The sequence below is a fragment of the Oncorhynchus gorbuscha genome, linkage group LG14, assembly GCF_021184085.1.
Source record: "Oncorhynchus gorbuscha isolate QuinsamMale2020 ecotype Even-year linkage group LG14, OgorEven_v1.0, whole genome shotgun sequence".
In the NCBI taxonomy this organism is placed as follows: Eukaryota; Metazoa; Chordata; class Actinopteri; order Salmoniformes; family Salmonidae; genus Oncorhynchus; species Oncorhynchus gorbuscha.
This window is the reverse complement of record NC_060186.1, coordinates 14,527,199-14,555,084: the sequence shown is the minus strand read 5'-3', so window position 1 is coordinate 14,555,084 and position 27,886 is coordinate 14,527,199. Positions and strand designations below refer to the sequence as shown.

Sequence of the window (27,886 nt, the reverse complement as noted above, 5' to 3'; positions counted from 1 at the left end):
AGGAATCTGAAAGGAATCGATGTTCCATTCCACAATAGAGATAATCTAAGGACTGATACATAATCATTATGAAGCCTTATCAGCTTCATATTGTAGCCTACACTGTGTGAAGCTTAGCTAAACAGAGTCAATCTCTGGTTTCTTCTTCCTACACCTGAGGAGGTTAAGGGTCACATGACAAGCGTTAAGTTAAGACACAACCACAGTTTATTATTCGAAGATGTTAGCACTTGCACAGACGAAGGAAGCGTCAGAGACCTGCTGAAAAGTTATCAGCGAATCAGAAATTAATTTGAAAAAGTACTTACCCGGCCCCTACCAACCCCATGGACTATAGCCGGTATTGTAGAATGAATGCATTTTAGCTGGCATACATTAACATAAACTTTACATGGACATTCGAATCTGAGCCTCTGCAATGTGCAACATAAACAAACTAACTGGATCCACTGGCAGTTGACAGGATGATTTTCAAAAGAACCTAAGCAAACGCTAAGCACACGAGGGGTAACTCATTTGCGCACCACATTCATTAAATGTGTACATTTTCAAAAGTATGTACCTAGTGCCCCAAATGAAAGATAATACCCTTGGAATAAAACATGCAAATCAAACATGAACTTCAGTTTTCAGTTTTGGTGCTACATTGTAGTCTGCCCTATACATCAGTAGTCTACATGTATTTCTCCTTGGATACATCACATTCTCTCACTTGCCATTGGTTGGTCATTGGTTGCAACTCTCTTTTGAATAAGCCATGTTCCCTGCACGCAGCACCATCGAGAATGGCCACCCATAATAATGGCCACCCATTTAAGAAATATGGAGGTGTACATACGCCAATTCCAGTACCTGTGCCTTTCTTGTATCTTTGAAAATCACCCTGCATGTTCAACGATTGGCTCAATACAATAAGGTTCACCAATTTTATATTTCTTCTTCTTCCCATTTTCTGACCACCATTTGATTGTTAAAAACTGGATCGAATTCGACTCGTCCCTAATATTCATTGGGGAAATTCTTGATATTGATGATACTCTGTTACAGTAATGATGCACAACGCATTCTAAGGGGGGAAAAAATGATCACTTTACAAATAATGTTTAGGCAAAATTCACCATTGTAATCCACTATAAGCAGAACAATGTTAGAGAATAAAAAGACATCCTGATGCCCAATGTAGTGATAGTCATGTCTGGGCTTTTCAAAATAAAGGTCCCCTCTACTGAGCAATCATTTAGTAGTGTCCACTCTTCTCATCCAGATGTCCTTTGTTACCCTGTGCTTGTAAGTCTTCCAGAAGATTCATAGTATAGTCTCCAATAGAGGGAGTCTCTATTTACAAAAAGGGTCGCTGCAATGTTCTGGAGTCCATGATGGTATTCCACAGGTAAAGACCCAGTAACATTTATTGATCCACCTGTAACACAAACACATTTCCTTGAACATCAGGCAATCCATCTCACAATTAATACAGTATGTGCAATACAGCCAACATCAGTGTTTTCACCACCCAGTTGTTGAGTTAGAAAAGGATTCTAAAGAGTGTCTTTGAAGTGTAGACATAAAGGTTCATGAACAGATTCATTCAAAATGCATTGTTTCTTCAGGAAAAAAACAGTGTTCTCACATTCAGTCCTTAGTGACTACAGAGTCAGCTTGAGGTAATGTGGTGCAAAGTAATCACAAGGCCTTTTGCATGGAAAGCTTACGGTTCATTATGAAATGACCTTTTTTTGAGAAGTTTACAATTCTTAATCTCATGACCTAATCTTGTATGAATTAGGTGGTTGGTTTTCTTTGCTAGTTTTAATGAGAAAAGGCAATAAAGTGAGCAAAGAAAAGCTATCAGGAGATATTAGCGTCTTCACTCACAGTGGTCAACAAACAAAGCAAACTCATTAGCGTTCTCAGCCACTGAAATTACCTCTGTCACACTGGCTGCACAAGTCACACATGATTTTGTCCACTTCTTTTTCCAGATAGGGGTAAAACAATAATGATAAGCATAATACTAAATCAAGATTTGAAAGGCAGAAGTGATTTCCCCTGGATAAAAATGTGCTTTTCCAACTAAATGCCTATCCCCATCCGTGCTGGGAAATGATTTGTAGTGGTAGGCTCAGGGGGAGGAAATTCCTTGAAGACAATTGAAACAGAGAATATGTTTTGCAGTTTAGGCTAAGTTGTCATTCAAATTTTTCCTGCTCCACATTCCATATCAGATTCTGGCCTATCCTGACAGGGATGGTGTTTTTATCTTGAGGATTTGTGTGGATAGAATTTGCCTTACCGTACAGACTGAGGTTTTCTGCCTCCCCTAGTTTAATGCTGTCAGATACTCTCAGCACTTCGGACCCTTCACAAGATTAAATTGCCCGTCATGAAGCTCCGGCCCTGACTGACAGCTCCTCGGCTCAGGCAAAAGTACATTCCGGAAAGGGCTTAAGAAACGTGCCTTGCGAGGAACACCCATAACACCTTCATAACGACGTTCCACTATCGATTCCTGCAGACTGTCTACCGACTAGGCAAGTCTGACAGCTGAGGGAAGATGCCACGGGAGTTGTCAAGCTACATTTTTACTGCTGAACTTTGCAAAGAAAACAGGCACTTTGACAGACTAATTTTGCTAATTCACCAATCAGCTATTTGACTGTGGACAGGCCTGTTTTAATTTGTCCGAATACACTGTATTCTCTGTCTAGGAATAAATTAGCTTAAAATATAGTGGGGGAAAAATTGTGACAACCCCCAGGCATCGCCTAACTTCATATTAAAAAATCTCTCATAATCATATCAAACACACTCCGTAAATTCCACAGATATTTAGGTTAGCATTACGCCACTTTCATATGTGTAAGGAGAGAGCGCCTTCTTGTCGTTCATATTGCAATAAATTCTCCCCCTCAATGAGCCATTTACATTTCCGAGCTGTCACTGTGATTAATGTGGTACTAATTTGAGAATAATTCCATGCTACAAAGACAAAGAGCAGGCACCGGTTTTTGTCAGCAGAGAAAGGAGCCTACACGAGACAGATCTAACGGCATCTCAGTAGTCGCAGAAGGGGAATATGAAAGCATCGACTGAGATCATCGTCATAAACAGAAGACAGGAGGAATTAAATAGGAATGTGGCACCTTCTGAAGGTTTTTCAGGCTGCCTTCAAAACATTTAACTCAATCTCTTTCTGATTCATATTCAATCACATACATTGTGTTAAGCCTAAGGCTGAGTGAAAACAATGAGCGAAACAGGCCTATAGCTGCATGGGTCAACGGGTGACTCATGAAATCTGTAACAGAAAGATACCCAACCTGGCTCGGCTCATTATTCACTGTACAATTATCATTTTCCAATCTATAATGGCTAAATGGGTTATTTGGACATGTTATGCTAGATAATCATTCTCCTGTTCATTCTCCTGCATTCTCAATAGGTTTTGCCCGTGGCAGGGAAGCACATTAGCGTAGTAGATGGAAATACGCTTCCATTTTAATGTAAGGCAATTTTATTGAGATGGCATAATCACATTATGGGGAAGCAATGTATTTTCCATCTTCTAAAAGATGTTGAAGTATCTTGGATGGCAGGTAAAGCAATTAGAACACTCTCCCCAGCTGTTTTGTTGAATTTATCTATTTAAACCATAAATGATCCATGAATAGTCATTACTTGCATCCTAATAAGTACAATTAAGGAGCATGGTGTAAATCTTATTTCCTCATTAAGCAAATGTTCAAACTAATAGAAATGTTTCTCACCAGAACTTGACACAGTAGGATACAGATTATGTTTAAACTGTAATATTCAATACTTGCATTAAAGGCTATAGTCTGAATTCAGAAAACAATGAAGATTAATGTTGATATTGGTCCAATTCAATAAAATGTATCTCACAAGATTGCATCACCTTGATTCGGTTCCCGTGGCATCAAGGGTTACCAGAGCTGATCCCTGTCCGATGAGATCTTTCCGGCGTTCCGTGTGAACAAAGACAGGGGAAAAAGAGGAAGTGAAGAGATGAGTTTTAAATTTCATCCCAAGCGAAATTAACATGTGGGTGAGGTTATTATGGTTGATCAATCCATCAATACTGCTGCAGCAACACTGTCCACCAAATAGACCCCATTCCATTTTGAGGTCCCGAGTAATCCCCGGATCGATAATTACAGGCTCCAGACAGGTGTGGTGTGGCCAGTTTAAATAATTAAGTACATTGAAGGAGGCAGAACTCAAGTCTAGGGGTCGTCATAACCCAGGGAAGGATATGGGCATCGGGTTACTGCGTTAAAAGCAAGTAATTGGAGTGAGTAATTTGCACGTTTCGGTCCTCAAAATGGCTCTGATAGTGCTAAGGAGACATGTCGACCCCTCAGATATAGGCCCCCAGGGTCCCAGTAGTGACTGCAAACATTAGACAGTTTTAGCAATGGCACGGCAGAGTGCTGTAATTTCAGACTAAACTGGTTGACCTTGACCAATGATACAAATAGGCAAGGTCAATAGGTTGAGAAACATATAGGTGTCTTTTTAAACTGATGTTGACTGTACTTGGCTACTATGAGGACTACTATGACCCCTACTATGTTGGTACTCTACACAAGTCATTTGAGAATGCCACAAATGTTAAATTTCCACAAAGTTTGCTGCTTCAGTGTCTTTCAAAATTTTGTCAGCTGTTACTATGGAATACTATAGTATAATTACAAGCATTTCATACGTGTCAAAGGCTTTTATTGACAATTACATGAAGTTGATGTAAAGAGTCAATATTTGCAATGTTGACCCTTCCTTTTCAAGGCCTCTGCAATCCGCCCTGGCATGCTGTCAATTAACTACTGGGCCACATCCTGACTGATGGCAGCCCATTCTTGCATAATCAATGCTTGGAGTTGTCAGAATTTGTGGGTATTTGTTTGTCCACCCGCCTCTTGAGGATTGACCACGAGTTCTCAATGGGATTAATGTCTGGGGAGATTCCTGGCCATGGACCCAAAATATCGATGTTTTGTTCCCCGAGCCACTTAGTTATCACTTTTGCCTTATGGCAAGGTGCTCCATCATGCAGGAAAAAGTCATTGTTCATCCCTTTGCTGAGAAGCAACCCCACACATGAATGGTCTCAGGACGCTTTACTTTTGGCATGACACAGGACTGATGGTAGACAAGGTGAGCCTTGTCTTCTCCGGACAAGCTTTTTTCCAGATGCCTCAAACAATCAGAAAGGGGATTCATCAGAGAAAATGACTTTACCCTAGTCCCTAGCAGTCCAATCCCTGTACCTTTTGCAGAATATCAGTCTGTCCCTGATGTTTTTGCTGGAGAGAAGTGGCTTCTTTGCTGCCTTTCTTGACACCAGGTCATCCTCCAAAAGTCTTTGCCTCACTGTGTGTGCAGATGCACTCACACCTGCCTGCTGCCATTCCTGAGCAAGCGCTGTACTGGTGGTGCCCCGATCCCGCAGCTGAATCAACTTTAGGAGACAGTCCTGGCGCTTGCTGGACTTTCTTGGGCGCCCTGAAGCCTTCTTCACAAGAATTGAACTGCTCTCCGAGAAGTTATTGATGATCCAATAAATGGTTGATTTTGATTTTTTTGCAATCTTACTGGCAGTAATATCCTTGCCTGTGAAGCCCTTATTGTGCAAAGCAATGATGGCACGTGTTTCTGGCTGACAGAGGAAGAACAATGATTCCAAGCACCACCCTCCTTTTGAAGCTTCTGTTATTCAAACTCAATCAGCATGACAGAGTGATCTCCAGCCTTGTCCTAGTCAACACTCACACCTGTGTTCACGAGAGAATATCACTGACATGATGTCAGCTGGTCCTTTTATGGCAGGGCTGAAATGCAGTGGACATGTTTTGGGGGGGATTCAGTTCATTTGCATGGCAAATAGGGACTTTGCAATGAATTGCAATTCATCTGATCACTCTACATAACATTCTGGACTATATGCAAATTGCCATCATACAAACTGAGGCGGCAGACTTTGTGAAAATGAATGTGTCATTCTCAAAACTTTTGGCCACGACTGTACAGCTGAAACGAAATTCGATGGCTTGTTGCCACTGTCTAAAGTGCAATGTGTTGATTACGATGACCCTTACCTTGGTAGTCTTTATCTTGTTCCCCGTGGCGCAGCTCCATCCCTTCAGATCTGGGAGGACTTTACACTCCTCCCCATCCAGACATGGATGCATCTGACACCACCACTTCTGCTCCACTATAGAGGCTAGGGGAGAACAGAGACTTCGTTACAATGAGCAGCTTTGAGAGATACTAGGGAGACAGGAACAGGAACAGACATGTTTCTTGTTTTACTAAACAATAGGGCTGGGAATTTCCAGAGGCCTCACGATACAATATTGTCACGACACTTAGGTGCCGATACGATATGCATTGCGATTCTCACGATTCTATATGTATTGCCATTTGATGTTCCAAACATATTTCTCACTATGTCTGCTGCAGAGAGACGAGAACCACCGCTTACTTTACCTACCTATTTTTGGAGTCAAATATTTATATAATATTGGCAAAAAATAATATTGTGACATGTAAGATACACTTTGTTGTATCCCACAGGCATGATTACAACAGCAATATTGTGTAAAGCACCTTTAGAAGTGACAGTAATTGTACAACGTTGGCTGTATCATACGGTTTGATGTCCAAGCAAACTGTTGGAACAGGATACGTTTCAAACACTTAACAATGCTTTGAGCAGGTGATCAGGCTCAAACTGAGATGAGAGCTCAGGTAATCCCTAGACGTATAAAAAACATAATTAAAAGGTTAAGTGCTGATCATTTTTCAGAGATCACCCGTGGAGCACTTCAAACTGGGCGCCATTGGCACAGCGCTTTAATTTGCTGAGAATGTCAATACTCAAATGTCATCGAATAGGTTAAACGCATCTGGTGCCAGACTTTAGGTGTGAACTGCTTTTCAATCCCAAACTGAGGCAGCTCTTTCTGCCTGGTTGGTGGTCTGACTGCCACATTAGTGTTGGTAAGTGATGTTCTGGGACTGACATGGCATAGATGTAAGTTAACTTCAAGTGCCTTTTTCGAAAATGTGAGGGTTTCAAATCGCCCCCTTCCCTTAGGAAGCATAGTGATTGCTGTGTACTTTCTATTGATTTCAAAGCAGAAACGTGTGTTCCCCTCTCACTTCGCGTAGACCTAGTATCATGATACTGTACATGGATAGAAAGCTTTATGGGACAATGATACATCAGTCTTAACATTCTGATACACAGCTCTGTTAATCACCTACGTTCACTGTGCAATACAAGGGAACAGGTGTGGAGCCTAGCAAATTAATCTGTGAGCTTTGAATATGATACCAGGTGCACAAGGAATGCAGCAAATATAATGTGAGCTAAGCAAAACTGGGAGGGCTGTGAATTCACTGTTCTGTGGTCAAAACTTCAGCCTTGTGGAATTATATAGCGGTTTTGTGGATGTCACTGATCCCTCCGGAACTTTCATTACGCACACCTGTCCCCTATTCCCACTCATTAGTACTTGTATAAGTGTGCCCTTTGGTTTCCATTGTGCTGTCGATTATTGTTAGTTTGTCCGTTGGTGCGTGTGAGTACCTGTGCTGTGTGTTTTGGGCTGTGTTTTGGGCTTTCGTGCCATTGTGGATGATTACGGGTTTCGTCCCGTGTGTTAATCATTGTCTGCTTGTTATTTATTCGAGGTGCTTCTCGCTCTTAGTTTTGGGTTTCTACCCTGTGTTTTGTTACGTGTTTGTTTGGTTTCTGTCCCCATGCCTTTACACGGCACACTGTAATTTCAGTGAAATTAAAAACCCTATTACGCATTCCTGCATCGGTCTCCCGAATCATCCATACCAACGTGACAGTGGATATGTAAAGCTGAGTTGACTTTGCAGTGAGGCCTGTTGAAGTGTAACTAAACCTTGAATGTGGTTCAGAGAGGCTGTATGATTTAATGCAATGAAAGGAAACAAGATGCAGCAGTCAGCTTTATGTCTCAGAAGAAGCACATTTACCATGAGGGCTCCTGAGTGACACAGTGGTCTAAGGCCCTGCATCTCAGTGCTAGAGGCGTCACTACAGACCCTGGTTCGGTTCCAGTCTACCACAACCGGACGTGATTGGGAGTCCCATAAGGCGGCGCACAATTGGGCCAGCATCGTCCAGGTTAGGGTTTGGCCGGGGTAGGCCATCATTGTAAATAAGAATTTGTTCTTAACTGACTTGCCTAGTTAAATTTAAAACAAAAATTTAAATCAAGATATGCAAATCAAGTACATTTCTTTCTACTGGCAACTTTGAAGCACTCAAATCTACAGTTCACATGCAAACGTACATTGATTTCATCATTAATACAGCATTAGGCCTCTAACGATGGACAGTATATTGAAATTCTTATCCTGTACATTGAAAGCCTCTTATGAATCCAGAAAACAGTTAAGAGAATAGAAGAAAGTTTTAGAAAGCCAAGAGCACTCCTGGCATACTTTGCTCACCACATATTTTATTTAAATAGGCAAGTCAGTTAATAACAAACTTTTATTTACAATTATATCCTAGGAACAGTGGGTTAACTGCCTTGTTCAGGGGCAGAACAACTGATTTTTACATTGTCAGCACGGGGATTCAAACTAGCAACCTTTCGGGTTACAGGCCCAACACTCTAACCACTAGGCTAGCTGCCGCCTTGAAACAAATATATATCTAATTTCACACTTATTTCACGGTAACACATTCCCTGCTTGCCACACATGAGATTTACTCCAAAACAAGGAGCAGTCACTTATACCCCTGATCTGTCAGTAATTTAAGGATTAAGTCGTACGGTATCAACGTGAGGTGAATCCGGCTTGGGCCAGACATTGCATTGAAGGCGCAAAATTGGGTTCTGATGGGAAAAGACAACACATTTCTGGGTGCCTGAAGATAACACTCATTGAAACGGTGCTGAGATTCACAACATCTACTTTCACGTCCTATAGGTACAGTGCCTTCAGAAAGTATTCACACCAGTAGAGGCTGCTGAGGGGAGAACGGCTCATAATAATGGCCGGAACGGAGCAAATGGAATGGTATCAAACACCTGGAAATCATGTGTATTCATGTATTCCACTCCAGTCATTACCACGAGCCCGTCCTCCCCAATCAAGGTGCCACCAACCTCTTGTGCTGCACACCCCTTGAGTCAATACACATTAGAATCCCCTTTGGCAGCGATTACAGCAGTGAGTGTTTCTGGGTAAGTCTCTAAGAGCTTTGCGCACCTGGATTATACAGTATTTACACATTCTTTAAATAATGATTCATGCTTTGTCAAGTTGTTTGTTGATCATTGCTAGACAGCCATTTTCAAGTCTTGCCATAGATTTTCAAGCCAATTTAAGTCAGAACTGTAACTTGGCCACTCAGGAACATTCAATGTTGTCTTGGTAACTCCAGTGTATAGTTGGCCTTGTGTTATAGGTTATTATCCTGCTGAAAGTTGAATTTGTCTCCCAGTGTCTGTTGGAAAGCAGACTGAACCAGGTTTTCCTCTAGGATTTTGCTTGTGCTCAGCTCTAATCTGTTTCTTTTTATCATAGAAAAAAGTCCTAGTCCTTGCCGGTGACAAGCACACCCGTAACATGATGCAGCCACCACCGTGCTTGAAGAATGGTACTCAGTGATGTATTGCGTTGGATTTGCCCCAAACATAATGCTTTTTTTATTCAGGACACATTATTAGCAGTATTACTTTAGTGCTTTGTTGCAAAAGGATGCATGTTTTGTAATATTTTTTATTCTGTATCCATTTTTTCCTATAGGTGCCCTTTTTTGAGAGGCATTGGAAAACCTCCCTGGTCTTTGTGGTTGAATCTGTGTTTGAAATTTCCTGCTCGACTGAGGGACCTTACAGAGACGAGGTAGTCATTCAAAGATCATGTTAAACACTATTATTGCACACAGTCCAAATCAAATCAAATTGTATTTGTCACATGCACATGGTTAGCAGATGTTAATGCGAGTGTAGCGAAATGCTTGTGCTTCTAGTTCCGACAATGCAGTAATAACCAACAAGTAATCTAGCTAACAATTCCAAAACTACTGTCTTATACACAGTGTAAGGGGATAAAGAATGTGTACATAAAGATATATGAATGAGTGATGGTACAGAGCAGCATAGGCAAGATACAGTAGATGGTATCGAGTACAGTATATACATATGAGATGAGTATGTAAACAAAGTGTCATAGTTAAAGTGGCTAGTGATACATGTATTACATAAGGATGCAGTAGATGATATAGGGTACAGTATATACGCATGCATATGAGATGAATAATGTAGGGTATTCTGCCCTTGAGTTGCGTTCCCATGCAAAACTAGACAGACACTAACAACTAAGTCTTCATTAAAACTCCCAAGGGGTGACTTTTCTTGAATTAATATATTGAAAACGTTTATGTTGTGAAACTGCAAAATACAGAAAATAATATACTTTAGCGTTCAATTCACACCGACATACTGTAGCTGTACATTAAACATTTGAAGTTGCATAAATACAAAGCATACGCTAAGGTACCATGCATCTGGCATGATGCCAAACCATATAGCTAATTGTTAACCATATGGTAATTGGCTCCTTTCATTACTCTAATAATGTATAACCATCTATGTAGAATAACAAAGCATATTACACTAGAAACAGTAACAAAACTACAGTATTGTATATTTTACAATTCGTTTGCATGACGCATGAGCAAAGTAATACAGCTAACGACATACATTAAAGGCATTGCAATTTGTGAGTAAATGCAACCAACATTAATATGTAAGCAACTCTATTAATAACAAGATTATCATCATTAGCTAAATGCATGAATCGAACTTACAAACAAATATTTTTCCAAGGCTGAAGCGTGACAAGAAATAACTACATTGAAAGACCTGCACCGTAGCGTTGTTTGTAGCTGTTTCTATGCGTGCAAAACAAATTCTGTACTTCCTGTTTGCGTGGTCTTTCTAAGTACCAGAAAGCGCCACTAGGGGGCAAATAACACCATTGAACACAATGAAAATCCAATTTAACCATTGTAATAAAATAATCTGTTACTTTCTAACAGGATGGCAGTACACTCCCCGCCTGGTATAATGAAATTGTGCCACTATGAAATAAAACATATCAAGAAACAAATAATGTCCTTTCTATTTTTATCTTTTGTCTCTAGGATGCTTCAGAAAGAAGAACAACAATCTCTGAGATTGGTCTCAGAAACACCTTAGCAGCTCCTTGCTTGACAATTTTTAGTTCTACTTTCCTAACCTTTTTGTCAGTACTGGGAAAGGTTTTTACCACAAGCCCGACTGGCCAGTCATTTCTGTGTGCCTGACTGTCTTTCAATAAGACAACATCTCCCACTTTTACACATAGCTTTTCTGCTGTCCATTTTCTGCGTCTCTGCAGCGTTGTCAGGTACTCCTGTCTCCACCTTTTCCAAAAGGTGTCAGTGAGACACTGGACTTGCTTCCACTGTTTTCCTTTTTCAATGCATTTGAATTCCTCTCTGAAGGCTTCATGTTGCACCCAGTGAATGATTGCTGTTTTGGCTTGTGACAACTCACTTGTACCGCATGGTTTATTACAGTCATGCCAGCCTCTGCAGCTGGTGTTGCCTGCACCTTCATGGAAGGATCTTGCAACATGAATGAGTCGTGCTGTGGCTCGATTGAGAGCTTTCCAGCTTGAGAACCTCTCAGAGCGATGAGAGCCGAGTTGAGCTCCAGAAACTTTAGAGGCAAAGACAGTGATGTCTGGTCGAATCTCTGCATCTGTGTGAGGTTCTACAAGGTCAAAATTGATGTTCTCAGGCTTACTCGAGTTTGTTTGGGTCAGGAACGGTGGACCTGAGAACCAACTAGTGTGTTTTAAGAGCAGGAGTACAGGAGAGGGCTCAGAACGCACCCTTGTGGGGTCCCAGTGTTGAGGATCAGCGGGGTGGAGATGTTGTTGCCTACCCTCACCACCTGGGGGCGGCCCGTCAGGAAGTCCAGTACCCAGTTGCACAGGGCGGGGTCGAGACCCAGGGTCTCGAGCTTGATGACGAGCTTGGAGGATTACTATGGTGTTAAATGCCGAGCTGTAGTCAATGAACAGCATTCTCACATAGGTATTCCTCTTGTCGAGATGGGTTAGAGCAGTGTGCAGTGTGGTTGAGATTGCATCGTCTGTGGACCTATTTGGGCGGTAAGCAAATTGGAGTGGGTCTAGGGTGTCAGGTAGGGTGGAGGTGATATGGTCCTTGACTAGTCTCTCAAAGCACTTCATGACGACGGAAGTGAGTGCTACGGGCCGGTAGTCGTTTAGCTCAGTTACCTTAGCTTTCTTGGGAACAGGAACAATGGTGGCCCTCTTGAAGCATGTGGGAACAGCAGACTGGTGTAGGAATTGATTGAATATGTCCGTAAACACACCGGCCAGCTGGTCTGCGCATGCTCTGAGGGCGCGGCTGGGGATGCCGTCTGGGCCTGCAGCCTTGCGAGGGTTAACACGTTTAAATGTCTTACTCACCTCGGCTGCAGTGAAGGAGAGTCCGCATGTTTTCGTTGCAGGCCGTGTCAGTGGCACTGTATTGTCCTCAAAGCGGGCAAAACAGTTATTTAGTCTGCCTGGGAGCAAGACATCCTGGTCCGTGACTGGGCTGGTTTTCTTCTTGTAGTCCGTGATTGACTGTAGACCCTGCCACATGCCTCTTGTGTCTGAGCCGTTGAATTGAGATTCTACTTTGTCTCTGTACTGACGCTTAGCTTGTTTGATAGCCTTGCAGAGGGAATAGCTGCACTGTTTGTATTCGGTCATGTTACCAGTCACCTTGCCCTGATTAAAAGCAGTGGTTCCCGCTTTCAGTTTCACACGAATGCTGCCATCAATCCACGGTTTCTGGTTAGGGATTGTTTTAATCGTTGCTATGGGAACGACATCTTCAACGCACGTTCTAATGAACTCGTACACCGAATCAGCGTATTCGTCAATGTTGTTATCTGACGCAATACGAAACATATCCCAGTCCACGTGATGGAAGCAGTCTTGGAGTGTGGAGTCAGCTTGGTCGGACCAGCGTTGGACAGACCTCAGCGTGGGAGCTTCTTTTTTTAGTTTCTGTCTGTAGGCAGGGATCAACAAAATGGAGTCGTGGTCAGCTTTTCCGAAAGGAGGGCAGGGCAGGGCCTTATATGCGTCATGGAAGTTAGAGTAACAATGATCCAAGGTTTTTCCACCCCTGGTTGCGTAATCGATATGCTGATAAAATTTAGGGAGTCTTGTTTTCAGATTCGCCTTGTTAAAATCCCCAGCTACAATGAATGCAGCCTCCGAATAAATGGATTCCAGTTTGCAAAGAGTCAAATAAAGTTAGTTCAGAGCCATCGATGTGTCTGCTTGGGGGGGATATATACGGCTGTGATTATAATCGAAGAGAATTCTCTTGGTAGATAATGTGGTCGACATTTGATTGTGAAGAATTCTAAATCAGGTGAACAGAAGGATTTGAGTTCCTGTATGTTTCTTTCATCACACCATGTCTCGTTAGCCATAAGGCATACGCCCCCGCCCCTCTTCTTACCAGAAAGATGTTTGTTTCTCTCGGCGCGATGCATGGAGAAACCCGCTGGCTGCACCGCCTCCGATAGCGTCTCTCCAGTGAGCCATGTTTCCGTGAAGCAACGGACGTTACAGTCTCTGATGTCCCTCTGGAATGCTACGCTTGCTCGAATTTCATCAACCTTGTTGTCAAGAGACTGGACATTGGCGAGAAGAATGCTAGGGAGTGGTGCACGATGTGCCCGTCTCCGGAGTCTGACCAGAAGACCACCTCGTTTCCCTCTTTTTCGGAGTCGTTTTTTTGGGTTGCCGCATGGGATCCATTCAATTGTCCTGTTTGAAAGGCAGAACACAGGATCCGCGTCGCGAAAATCCACCCCTGGTTGCCCAGACGGCATCCCCGGCAAATCATATTCTTGGTCGTACTGATGGTGAGTTGACGCTGATCTTATATTCAGTAGTTCTTCTCGACTGTATGTAATGAAACCTAAGATGACCTGGGGTACTAATGTAAGAAATAACACGTAAAAAAAACAAAAAACTGCATAGTTTCCTAGGAACGCGAAGCAAGGCGGCCATCTCTGTCCTTGTAACTTATTATGTTACTTGTTAAGCACATCTTTTAATCCTGAACTTATTTAGGCTTGCCATAACAAAGGGGTTGAATACTTATTGACTGAAGACATTTGAGCTTTTCATGTTTTATTTATTTGTAAAAATGTAGAAAAACATAAATCCGCTTTGACATTATGGGGTATTGTGTGTAGGCCAGTAACACAAAAAAAATCTAAATGTAATTAATTTTCAATTCAGGCTATTTTTTTATATTTTTTTTTTATTTCACCTTTATTTAACCAGGTAGGCTAGTTGAGAACAAGTTCTCATTTGCAACTGCGACCTGGCCAAGATAAAGCATAGCAGTGTGAACAGACAACACAGAGTTACACAACAAAAGTCAAGGGGTATGAATACTTTCTGAAGGCAGTGTATTTGGCATGTTCAGCTCATTCTAATAGGATCACATGGTTCTACAGCACTATAGGGAGTTAGAGGAGGAGTACAATTCAGCAAGACCATTACTGTAAAAGGCAGAGACAGTACAGAGTTGTCGTAAAGCACCAGACTCCACTAAATGTAAGGAATTGCAGAAGACCAAACTAATTTCCCCTGAGGATACGACGATATGGCACAGGAGCACTTCTGGTAAACACTTTTTTTAACACATTTAATTACAGTTTAACACTTGTAAAGTGTATTGTAAAGTTTAAGAATAAAACAAAGTATAAATGAGGCCTCTGTGGATGGCTATGACTAAGCACCTTGTGGTCTGAAGCATTACAAAATTAACATCAATTCTTAAGAGCAGTTTCACTAAGGAAGACGGTGCGAGCTCACCATATAAAGATTTAATGATCTCAGTTTAACCTCCTCAGATTAGTCCGAGTGGAACAGACCATCAGCAAAAAATGACACATCGATAGAACATTAAATATTCAGCTGGAACGTACCATCTACACAAGACGGGGCAGCTCTGGTCGTCCCGGCCACTTGTCCAGGGAAGCAGGAGCATTTAACCGTTTGGGAGCGTTCTTCTATTTTGTTCTTGTTGCAGCATCGATGCAAAGCCACAACCTCGCAAGTGCCGGTTCTGACTTGATGCACTGTAGAAAACATAGAACAGATGGAAATCAGAATTAGCCACTTGATAACTCCGTAACTAAAATAACGCAGCAGTACTTCCACATAGCCTAAAACTCAGCTTAATGTCATAGTGCAGCACAAAAAAAGAGCCATAACGCAAATACCTTTGTATTACTTATGCTGTGTGACTGCAAAAAAAGTTAGAATCAAGGGTTAGTTTTTAACAGGCAATGAAGTAGGCCTACTATATGTCCATTGTAGAGTTAACTTTGTATTAGGTTGACTAACAGCCTGGTCACATATTCAGAACACTGGAGGGATATACCTGTTAAGGGAGGCTACCTAATACTTATGTGGTACCCACAACCCTGAAGGTACAGAATAACTATGATTAAGCTTTAAAATAGTTTGCAACTGAAAGCATCAGCCAATGAATTAGTAGGCTATTTTGCAATTCAAAAAACAATTGAAAAATCACTTTCTCAGTAAGTAGTTTCTTACATGTTCTCCAGAAAATAAGGTGCATTTGCTGCAGTATGTTGAGCCAATTCTAGCTCACGCTACATTGTCTGAATTATTTAGGGACTGTACTGCTCCCTGCTCTTTTAATTACATGTGACATTTTCACGAGGAGTCCGTCCTTCTGCAGAGGCAGTTATTGCTCATTTGGTAAACAACAAATGAAAAGTGCTGTGGAACCTTCCCACTGATTGCTGTACTTTATACCAGGGAAGCCAGCCAAGTATATTTAATTAAATTGCTTTTGCATGCCTTGTTATGTTTTTTTTTTCTTCAATTAAGCAGAAATGTCATAGGAGGAGGTAGGGTATTGAGTTGACTGTATTGCAGCTGCATCAACACCTAAAGTAACACCCTCAACACCACCATCACTGGAATACAATGTGGAAGACTCACACCTCAATCATTAACATTTGAATGTTTCCAATGGCTTCAATCTATCATTTGATAATAGTATTATTGCTACGGTGAGATTCCTCAAACTAACTGTTAGGAGTTCAAGCAGATGAGTGGTCCTTCTGTAGCTCAGTTGGTAGAGCATGGCGCTTGTAACGCCAGGGTAGTGGGTTCGATTCCCGGGACCACCCATACGTAGAATGTTTGCACACATGGCTGTAAGTCGCTTTGGATAAAAGCATCTGCTAAATGGCATATATTATTATTATTATTATATTAGTCGTGCCATGTTATCGAGAGGTGTTAGATATAGGCCTATAGATCAAAAGGCAAGCAGGAAGTGAAAAGGAAGGAGGTGGAGCTCTTTTTTGATAATACACAAGTTTTGATAGCGCTTCTGCTTTCGCCGTCCCCCTTGTCCCTGCTCATTCATCAAAATAACTGAGGCGCAATCGCTTGAACGTAGCGGGAGTCTGACTCACACTCCACTTGTATAAAAAAAGATATGAAAGACAAATACGTTTCTGACGGCGTTGCTTAGATCTATGTAAAAGTAGCGCCATGCTTCACAGAGAGGAATAGTTTTTTGGAGTATATTTGGAGCTTTAGCCATATGACCACTGTGCTGTCCTGCTATGAAACAGAGGTTTTTTATGTACTTGGGAATGAGTCTTTTCCCAGAATCCCAGAGAAGCGCCTTTCCCTGCTGGGCCGGTGCATGGGAAAGGAGTGAGTGAGTATATACACTGGTGAAAAGCATATTCCAAGGTGATAAAGAACTGGTGACCCGTGTAATTGCTCTGCAATGACTGACTACAAATTGATTCTCTCAGTGTTTGGAAAGTGGAACCAACACTACAGTTCATGATTATATTCACTTAAAAAATGTATATAGTCATTATTTCTCTCTGTTTGAGAGGCAATCAATTCTGAATATGGAATTATAGAAATAGTGCAAGTGAAGACAGCCAGTGGTGCAAATAGCTTTTCAAATCATTGATCCTTATGGTGTTCTGCATCTGACGTCCGTAAAGCTTGGGCCATAGATAGAAGACTGTTTTGTCATCATTTTGATCATGTAAATTGGTCGTGAACACATCCTCTCTCTCTCATAAGATACCTTTTATTGCAGGGCTCCACTGAAGCGGACAGTCTATGAAGTGAAATCCTCAAGGCACACTACAAATCAGATTAAATAAAATGTATTTTCCAGAGGGTAATTGGTCTATTCTTGACCAAGAAGTATAGATTGTGCTGTTTCAGGAAAAAAAGAAAGAAAGATAGGACTCCCAAATGGTCGGGAACTGTGCTCTTGAGGAAAAGAACAATGTTTATTTTCTGGGAATCCATTTGCACTGTTACCAGCCAACTGATTTCCCAACAAACACTGGAAATCTACAAAGAAGATAAAATACACTTACAGACATAATAGGATACTCACTCTGGGTTGCCTATAATTCAAATAGAATTGCTCCCGTATAATGGGGGGGATAAGGACATTCTCATAATGTTTTTAAGTAGGCTGAATAGGACGTAAACCTCTGGAGTGAGAGACCATGCTTCATTGTACATTTTATTGCAATGCGCTAATGGTCTATGACAATAATTGGACAAACCATTGGACAAACTAAAGCTATATGTTTAGTCTCAGTGCTAATTGTATGTGTCCAGTGTTTTCCCATTGAATCAATACTTGCAATACAAGGAAAAAGACAGATGATCAGAAACATTCCTCCACTGACCTTACAAGGACAGTGGACCATTGTGGTGATAAGGATTGTAAAGGTCCTTGGACATCTCATTCCAAGGATGTGTATCCGGTAGGAGAGCCCATAGGGTCAAGTGCTCTTGTTGTTCCTCTCCAGTATTACACCTTGACCGTGTAAACAACTCAATACAGTGGCAAATACAAGGTGAACCAGAGAGAGCAACTCGGAAGGCGAGGCAGATCGCTCTTGCTGCACATCTCAGCAAATTAAAGCAGACACGTCAAAGCGAAAAGAGGGAAGAGTCTTTTGAAGATATACAAATTTATGCAGCTTTTTGCTGACAGAAGCCACTAATAAAAAAAAGTATTGCGAGCACTCAAATAGGACACAAAGTGCATTAGAAAATCAATTTCTTTGCTTGCCGAGACCAACAATATTTACTTAGTGTGGTTATTTTTTTCAATGGTATAATTACATTTTTTCTTGTGTTCTCTGGGAAGAATGTATTTTTTTGACTTTGAATGTGTTCTGGATTGATTTCATCCCTGGAATGATAACAGGTTTACAGCAACAGAAATAACACCCGAGGGAAATTAGAGGGCTGCTGAAGCTATCAGATAGAAATTGAACGTGTGCGAGATTATTCTGATCCAATTCCGGCAGAAATGATGAGCGCCTTGAGTAAGGATCGCTGCCAATCAAAAGCCACACGCTGGAGGCCCATGCCCTACTTTAATTGGTCGACAGACAGAAGAAAGCTACATATTTTCTGTCATGTCCACGAATGGCCATCCTGCATGTCTACGGAATCACCTTGCCAATTATCTGCAACAGCGGATTGTCAGTGAGGCTCCCAGTGTTGAAACCAATGATGTTGAAACATTTGAGTTGCCCCACACTTGTAATGTTACTGAGATACCATAATTGATCTCACTGGGTTCTAGTGGTGTCCCAGCTTGTTTTAACAAGATAAGGGAAGTATTTAGAATTACATCTCTTTCACACATTTAATCCCTATCACACAATCCTTTACCGATGGAACATCAGGCGTATTTAATCATCTATGACCTAAGATAAAACATCTAGGCATACTATAGGCTATAACAAGTTATTATAATGTGAAGGCTCAGATCAGACATCACCTAAACTAGCAGGATGAATGTACAAAACATTAGCAAGGAACACCTTGGTAATATTGAGTTGCATCCCCCTTTGCCCCTAGAACAGCCTTAATTCGTTGGGGCATGGACTCGACAAGGTGTCGAGAGTATTCCATCAGTCCGCTTGGCACCGGGGCGGCAGGTAGCCTGGTGGTTAGAGCATTGAAAGGTTGCTAGATCGAATCCTCGAGCTGACAAGGTAAAAATCTGTAGTTCTGCCCCTCAACAAGGCAGTTAACCCACTGTTCCTAGGTCATCATTTTATGTAAGAACGTGTTCTTTAACGGACTTGCCTAGTTAAACAAATGTTAAATAAAATAAAAAGACTACCATACCCCGTTCAAAGGCACGTAAATATTCTGTCTTGCCCATTTAGACTCTAAATGGCACACATACACAATCCATGTCTCAATTGTCTCAAGGCAAAAAAATCCTTCTTTAACCTGTCTCCTCCCCTTCATCTACACTTATTGTTAAACAAGGGACGTCAATAAGGGATCATAGCTTTCATATGGATTCACCTGGTCAGTCTGTTCATAATGTTTTGTACAGTCAGTACACGTAGGCATCTGCCAAAAGGCAATGAGCATGCTCCAATTTGTCCATGACAGCCAACAGACGGTCATCATAACACGCCCCTTCTTACAGGTGTACCGTACTGTCCTTACCTTTGTGACCTTCGGTTGGTCTAGCCATCTCCAGCAGAGTCACCATGCAGACCATTAGAAGTAGAAACCCTTTACTTCCTTGCTGTGTGTGTCTCTCACTCATCCTGCGAGAGAAAAACAGAGAGGGTGAAGAGAGATGTACGGCTACACTTAGTTTGTTTTAACAATTGTTATACACTTATACACAAGCATCTCATTGTCTACTTCAGCATCTCGCACGTCAGGCATTTAGGTCATCCAAAACATGCCCGTTGCATCTCAGTGGTCTTAGGAGACTTCCTCTCTCCACACAGCTATTATTCATCGACGTTGATCTGTAACAACTGGACAGGTGAAAGAGAATCATCCCGTTGGTCTCTGCCATATTACTTTCACCAATCGTGTTCATTTGGATCAGTGCGAAAAGAGGTAGACATTTGACTACTGAGATCCCGTGGTTCACATTCATTCTGCTCCTGCCTTTTCAAATCCACTTCCAAGAAAGGCACACCAAGCGTCCCTCTAGTAGCGTCTTCTCTAGTGTTGTAGGAGATGTGCTTTCAATTGCATCAGGCATCAGGCCAACCTCTGCACACCGGAAGCCTACACACTAGCCAACTACTCAACTCTATCTTCTCCTTCATTATCTCCTTCTCTATCTTTATCTGCCCATCCCCTCATCACCAGTATCTCTATTCTCTACTTGCACATCATCATGCCACTTTGTTTACATACTCATCTCATATGTATATACTGTACTCGATACCATCTACTGTATCTTGCCTATGCCGCTCTGTACCATCACTCATTCATATATCTTTATGTACATATTCTTTATCCCCTTACACTTGTGTCTATAAGGTAGTAGTTTTGGAATTGTTAGTTAGATTACTTGTTGGTTATTACTGCATTGTCGGAACTAGAAGCACAAGCATTTCGCTACACTCGCATTAACATCTGCTAACCATGTGAATGTGACAAATACAATTTGATTTGATTTGATCATCTGCACATCTGTCATTCCAGTGTTGATGCTAAAATTGGAATTATTTCGCCTCCATGGCCTATTTATTGCCTTACCTACCTACTCCTCTACATTTGCACACACTGTACATAGATTGTTCTATTGTGTTGACTGTACGTTTGTTTGTGTAACTCGTTTTTGTTGTGTTTTCGCACTGCTTTCCTTTATCTTGGCCAGGTCGCAGTTGTAAATGAGAACTTGTTCTCAACTGGCCTACCTGGTTAAATAAAGGTGAAATATATATATATATATATATGTATGTATTTTAAATCTCCAGTTTCATTCACTTGCTTTACCTCCATCTCTACCACATTTCCTAATTACCTCTCTCTCCATGACAGGAGCCAAAGGGCCACTCAGAGCAGGTGAGGCCCTTTGCCACCCCCACACGGGCCCTCACCATTTCAGCAGGGCAGAGGCCTTGACAGGCCCGTGGGCTGTGGCTCCACAAAGGGAGGAGACGAGAGAGGAGCATGGGTTCTTCAACTCAGAATGAATCCCTTCCTTCAGCCTTACCCTTGCACTCCTTTTCTCCCTAATGAAGTGTGGTTGAGATGGGGACGGAATACATAAACCATTTGGCATTGCTTGCTATCCTTGACAGGGAAATGATCAAATTTCAAAACACAAGACACAAGTGGTGCAGTAATTACTGGAAGAGGCGAGGTATCAGATGCCACGAGGCAGAGACAGTGACATGCTTCGGTTATCCCTTTTCTTTCAACATCCCCTGTCTTTCTCCGCCTCGATCATTGACGTATAGATTGCGTATCTCTCACAGGGATTATCAGATTATTCATGTAGTTCATTTTATTTTTGCAATCATGAAACGGGAGCCGGCCTTTGAGTGTGGAAATAGTGATTAAAAGATGGCCGGTCGATAAAACAGATACAAGACGGACCACTCTAATATAGCACTGAGCTGCCATGGTGGCCTTGCACAGGATTCCATGTTTCAATACAAGATTTGTAAAAATGGACTGTTCATTCCACGACTCCCATAATAAGTGGATGTTACTATGACGCTGCATAGCTGTGCCAGTATACCACACAGTCAGCCATGCACAGTACAAACAATCGCATGATTAGCCTCTTTCTAGTCAACAACCCCATTTTCACCTTCTTCACTGAATGTTAAAAAATGATTGTGGGATCAGTGAAAGTGTTGATTTAGCAAACTATTCATCCCCTTCCTAGGTTTTCACTCCTCCTTGAACACTCACATAGACCACTACCTCACATGAGGGATTTGAGTTACCTAAATATTCCACATCGCCACTGTGTGAAATTACTCTTTTTAATTGTACTGTAGTTTTAGACAGAAAGGAGGAGACTCACACTTATTTTCGAGTTAAGATAGTGTCAAAGTGCAAGCGTCAAGTTCTAATTTGTGGGTTTTATTCAAATACAACTTCATGTTTAATGCATGGCTTTTTGTCACAGAATAGACCCAGAGGAAATATGCATAATGTATGCCGCTGATTGCTGCAGGCACAAAACACGAATATCACACAAAAGTTTAGAGGAGAGCAAAAACAAACCAAACAGTAATAAACCACATAGAAATGTACTGTATAATTAAAATATGGTTTGTGCGGATGAGTTTCTTTTTCTTTCGCCTCTACTCTATGGATGTGCGCTGATATTAACGATACAATACCTCTATTAAAATGGTTCATTGGAAGAACATAGTATTGTTCACTTGTGCCACCTCAGTGGTTTCCCTTAATTGAAATCTGTGTTCAAATTCATCTGGAATGGGACTTTTCTCCCTTTTTATATCTCTGTTGCAGTAAGGTCTGTTGTTTGATGTATGGCCTATGGAGTATAGATTTGATTTTCTTTCAAGAGTACAAAGTGCATTAGTTTAAAACTGAATGAAGCAAGAAATAGTTTTCCTTTCCTGTGAACTCTGTTCGTAGGCCCCTTCCTGTTCTATTGACTTCTTCTCTCTCTGGAACAAATGGAATAGTTACAGACCAATGAGCAGGCTTTCAAAAGACTCAACGTGACCTTGCTGAGTGGAGCGGTGTCATTTGCTATGGAAGGACCACTTCACAAAAAGTTTTCCCGCTCAGAAAAAATGTGCATGCACAGCTGATCTATATGTAAAATTAGCTGAAGTGAATGCAAATGAAAAACAAGGGAATTGACTGTATTTTGATTTAATTAAATAATGACAAAGGTAAAAAAAAAAAGCTATATTATGTTGCATTAATAAGATGTAAATATACATTATTACATTTTTAATGTGATAATATCTACATTTAGCAGGTTGTCATAAAGTCAGGAGTTGAATATTAAATGCTGTTACTGTTTAATGACCAGCAATGACACTTGTCTTCATTGAGCACCTACAATTACCAATGCAAATATGACATAATTATGTAATTATGCTGTTTTTGCACATATTCATGTTAATTACTATATTCTACATAAATATATGAAACTGTGTCATAATGCATGGTTTTGATATGAGAGCATTGCCACTGGTAGCAGTAAACTGAGTATTTGCCAAATAACTGTTCTTGAACACCAAATACTCTAGAGTACAATTATTGGCTAGACTGAATAGTATTACTAAATAGGCCAACTGTGATTGGATGAAGACCATATGAATCATTCCCATCCACAAGCTAAGCTGGAGTGCTTACGAGGCTGGTCCTCACTGTGGTTCCAACAGGTCATTAGGTCAGCATGTGGTTATGGTCAGCCTTCCACTGAAAGTTAACCTATTCCCCAAAATCATTACTAGATTCTGCCGAGCTCCTTGGCTGATCTGTGGAGAGCAAGGTCGTGTTCACAGACTTTGATAAGTTCCCCCTGTGCCGTTGTGGTGAGGAGAAGGTTGTAGGTCAGCCTTCCCCATGGACAGACAATGATGGATTCTGACCCGAGGTAAAAGTGGGATGCTGGCACTCTACAGACAGAGCAACATACCAAGATCTCTTTCAACCCAGAGTGAGTGTTTGCATCAGTAAGTCTATTCAGGCTGATATAAGAACAAAGACGAGCGATGGAGTATTCTCACAGCCAACGGGTCAAGCTGCTGCAAGTTTTAGAACTTTTGTGAGGGATGAATAGCATAACTAGGTTATTTTTTAAGAAACTCGAGATTCAACAATTTAAGAGCGGGGCTGAAATCTAAGACCACGTTTGCCAAGGGGAACAGATAGCGGAAAAGCTGTATTCCCTTGTGAAGACAGACTGTATCAACGGGATACATGTCAAATCATTCTGTCCTATTTGTTAAACCTAAAAATATTTTGCCACGTAACACGTCACTGATATACCCGGCTAGAAGGACCAAACTATAATAGTTTTCATAATGTGGGCAAAAGACTCCGTCGACCTTGGCCTACATACATACTGTAAAGAAGAAAGAACTCAGGAAAGGGAAGACATTTATTCATCAAGAATTACAGACGTAGGATCTTAATTTGAGCCAGTTTTCTACAGCAGAAAAATAATCCTGCAACAACAGGAAATGTGAATTATAATTAATGGACATTCTTGTGGGACTTGAAACATTTCAAAGTGGAAATTACAAACTTCAGAAATCTTTGTATACCTCAAATACATGACAAATTTGACATTTCCTGTACTGCAGGACAGTTCCCATGGAACAGAGAGATCAAATTAAGATCCTACATCTGTATTTACATAGTGGAAAGATCTGCTGAAGTTGCAAAGCTATCACACAGTTAAGCCACACATGATGAGTGCTGTTCCTACGCCACTGTACTGTGCAAACCTCTCTGAGATGACACACAGTAGCCCACAGAGGGATTTGTGAGGCCAGAACAACAAAGAGCCCTGACACATTCGGCGAACAAACATAGGCTTTTATTCCTATATACATGGCCCAACATATGATAAAAGCCACAGCGTAATAAAGTGAGGTAGAGGGTGGCGTGGGAGACAGACAAAGCTGTGGATGGAGAGATTGGCAGACAAGCGAGTGAAATCGTTAAACTGCAAAAACCTGGACTTTCCACTCTCTGGAGCTGGATTTGATACAGGGATTATCTCTCTCTAGTCTCTCTCTCTAGTCTCTCTCTCTCTAGTCTCGCTCTCTCTCTCTCTCTCTAGTCTCTCTCTCTCTAGTCTCGCTCTCTCTAGTCTCTCTCTCTCTAGTCTCGCTCTCTCTCTCTCTCTAGTCTCTCTCTATCTAGTCTCTCTCTAGTCTCGCTCTCTCTAGTCTCTCTCTCTAGTCTCTCGCTCTCTCTCTCTAGTCTCTCTCTCTCTCTCTCTCTCTAGTCTCTCTCTCTCTCTCTCTCTCTCTAGTCTCTCTCTCTCTCTAGTCTCTCTCTCTCTCTCTCTCTCTCTAGTCTCTCTCTCTCTCTCTGTAGTCTCTCTCTCTGTAGTCTCTCTCTCTCTCTAGTCTCTCTGTAGTCTCTCTCTCTCTCTCTAGTCTCTCTGTAGTCTCTCTCTCTCTCTCTCTCTAGTCTCTCTCTAGTCTCTCTAGTCTCTCTCTCTAGTCTCGCTCTCTCTCTCTAGTATCACTCTCTCTCTCTAGTCTCTCTCTCTCTCTCTAGTCTCTCTCTCTCTCTCTCTCTCTCTCTCTAGTCTCTCTCTCTCTCTCTGTAGTCTCTCTCTCTGTAGTCTCTCTCTCTCTCTAGTCTCTCTGTAGTCTCTCTCTCTCTCTAGTCTCTCTCTAGTCTCTCTAGTCTCTCTCTCTCTAGTCTCTCTCTCTCTCTCTAGTCTCTCTCTCTCTCTCTCTAGTCTCTCTCTCTCTCTAGTCTCTCTAGTCTCTCTCTCTGTAGTCTCTCTCTCTCTCTCTAGTCTCTCTCTAGTATCTCCAGTCTCTCTCTCTCTAGTCTCTCTTTCTCTCTCTCTCTCTCGTCTCTCTTTCTCTCTCTCTAGTCTCTCTCGTCTCTCTAGTCTCTCTCTCTCTCACCCCCCCCTCTCTTTTCTTCGACCATGACAGCGACTGTCACCTCGGACAGCTGCAGTGGGCCGATTGCACGGTCACAGAACAAGCATCTCTGCTACACAGATGTTCTCCACTGATGCTATGAAGCGAAAGTAAAGCTTTTTCCCCGACCGCCACACCAAACACTTTTCATGAACCTTCTGTCACAGATCCTGCTTTAATGTGAATGTAAACGAGGCGTGACACCAGTCATAACAGCCTGTGATTTTTAGGTCGAAACGATCAACAAAATGACCAAACCCTGTCACAAAATATTATCTGGTTCAATGTCTATCTTGAACTAACCGGGTCACACTGGCTAATGCGATGCATGTCCAGCAGAGATGAAAAAGACAAACAACATGTAGAAGCCTCCCAATATACTGTAAGTAACTGACATAAATGCATGGACCCCTAAATGCATGACCTGACTTCAGTTTGAACCCTTTCAAAAAGTTTTCACTTTCAAAGTGTTCACCCGTTACCCGACACCAACGCTGAGTGCCCTTTCCGAGTGGTAACCGTCCTAATGACCTTCCGTAATGACACTCGGCGATGTGAAGCCATTTGAGAGGGCAAGCTCATAAACGTAGCAGGCTGCAACATTCAACCCCGTCTCAGACAGGCGTACGGGGGCCAGTGTGATATTTCAATCCATTTCCCATCAAGTTCACTCTGGCACTATTAACAATCAGGAGAAACCAGTGCATTCACACCAATGGATTGGATGGCTGCCTCTCTTGCTCTCCTTTTCCCACTTCCTCCTCCTATGAGTTATGAGGTCATAGTACAATGGTCTATTTTGGAATGGACCGTAAATTGCTCTCTTGGCCGAGGCTTTATGAATTATGAATGAATGTGGTCTAAACATTTTAGTAGTAAGGCATTGCATATCTTTTGAGTGTTTACTTTAATGAAGGGTAGCACAGGAAGTAGTCATACAGGATGGGCTCCTTGACTGCTACCCAATAATAACTTCCACATGAAAAGATTGATCAGAGAGAGATGAATATAGCGGGGGGGGGGACTATGAAATAGCGTCTTTGAGTTCTGCCGTTTGCATTCACTAGTTATGCTCTTTTGTGCGCTTTATTAAGTTTGTCTTCTTGATTGATGCGACTGAAATAACTGTAAAGAACCCAGCAAGAGCTATTTTTCTTTAAAGCATATTGTTCTTGTCTAACTTGATAACAATGGTAATATTACTTACTTTTTTTCTCACCCATCTACACACAACACCACGTAATGACAAAGGGAAAACGTGTTTTTAGAAACATTTGTATGTGTAGCTGCGTGTGTAGTTGGAGGTGACACTTATTGTCCTCGCGAGTTTCAGCTTCGGCCTACCTCCTCGGGGCATTTCTCATGTGCACAGCTGATATTGATGATGAAGTGGTGATTATTGTTGTGGGTGACCTTTGTCGCATCCTCAGAGGAAGTGTGCATCATCTGCCTGTACTAGTAATGACCTGTCGAGTTTTGTGTTATTTACAGGCAGCATCCGCACCGCCACCCCAGGCTGGCGCTGTCTGCGCAAACAGACCACGTTAGAATACAATCAAATTGCGGAGATAGATTATCACGCCAGATAGTCACTTCCTGTGCAATTCAGACACTGGTCTCCACCAGTCTCAAAGAGTTAGATCCTTGAAATATTTGTGTCCCTTTTATCTAGCCACATATCACCATTGTCTTCAGTGTCCGTCATAAAATCTATTGGTTTGATGTGGCATTTTTCTCATCTTTATATTATCCTTTATGTTTAATCATGTTGCTTTATTATGCTTTTGTCATCTATTTATGGCAAGGCCTTCGGGCTGCACCGCTGCATCAATTACACTATTACAATAACATGTATCGTGAATAGATGAGGGTATGATGTGGGATGTCTTCCCTGACTGTATGCAGCATATTTCATCTCCCTTTACCATTCTCTCTTCAGAAGTGCAACACTCTTTATGACTATTGACATGCTTTGGCAGCCGTTTGAAATATTCATGTGCAATATTTTGTTAAAGCAATGTTTCCATCCCCTTACAACCTAACCCCATATGACGATGCTACAGAAAGAAAGCAGTGTATTGGGTAGGGAACATATGTTACATCCCAAATGGCACCCTATCCCCTATAGGCCTATATTACATAGGGCTCTTGTCAAAAGTAGTGCACTATGTAGGGACTAGGGTGCCATTTGGGATGTAACCATAGAGAAATGGCATGCAACCATAGAGAAATGGCTCCACATTATGCCTTAGTGCTGCAGGGTGAATAGGTCCTAGCTGTTC

At 41.7% G+C, this 27,886-nt stretch overlaps 1 protein-coding gene across 1 annotated transcript in view; it reads right to left on the bottom strand.

Annotated features, from left to right (window-relative positions):
- Positions 1-201: 201 nt before the first annotated feature.
- Positions 202-27,886, bottom strand: part of LOC123994505 (chemokine-like protein TAFA-2) — a 58,370-nt gene continuing 30,685 nt past the window's right edge. The window contains exons 2-6 of the mRNA XM_046297179.1: positions 19,684-19,787; positions 15,099-15,251; positions 6,117-6,241; positions 3,917-3,974; positions 202-1,420 (exon numbers count right to left, since the gene is read on the bottom strand). Of these exons, the coding sequence (XP_046153135.1) occupies positions 3,945-3,974; positions 6,117-6,241; positions 15,099-15,251; positions 19,684-19,786 (411 nt within the window). The 5' untranslated portion in view covers position 19,787 and the 3' untranslated portion in view covers positions 202-1,420; positions 3,917-3,944. The remainder of the gene's footprint in view (positions 1,421-3,916; positions 3,975-6,116; positions 6,242-15,098; positions 15,252-19,683; positions 19,788-27,886) is intronic.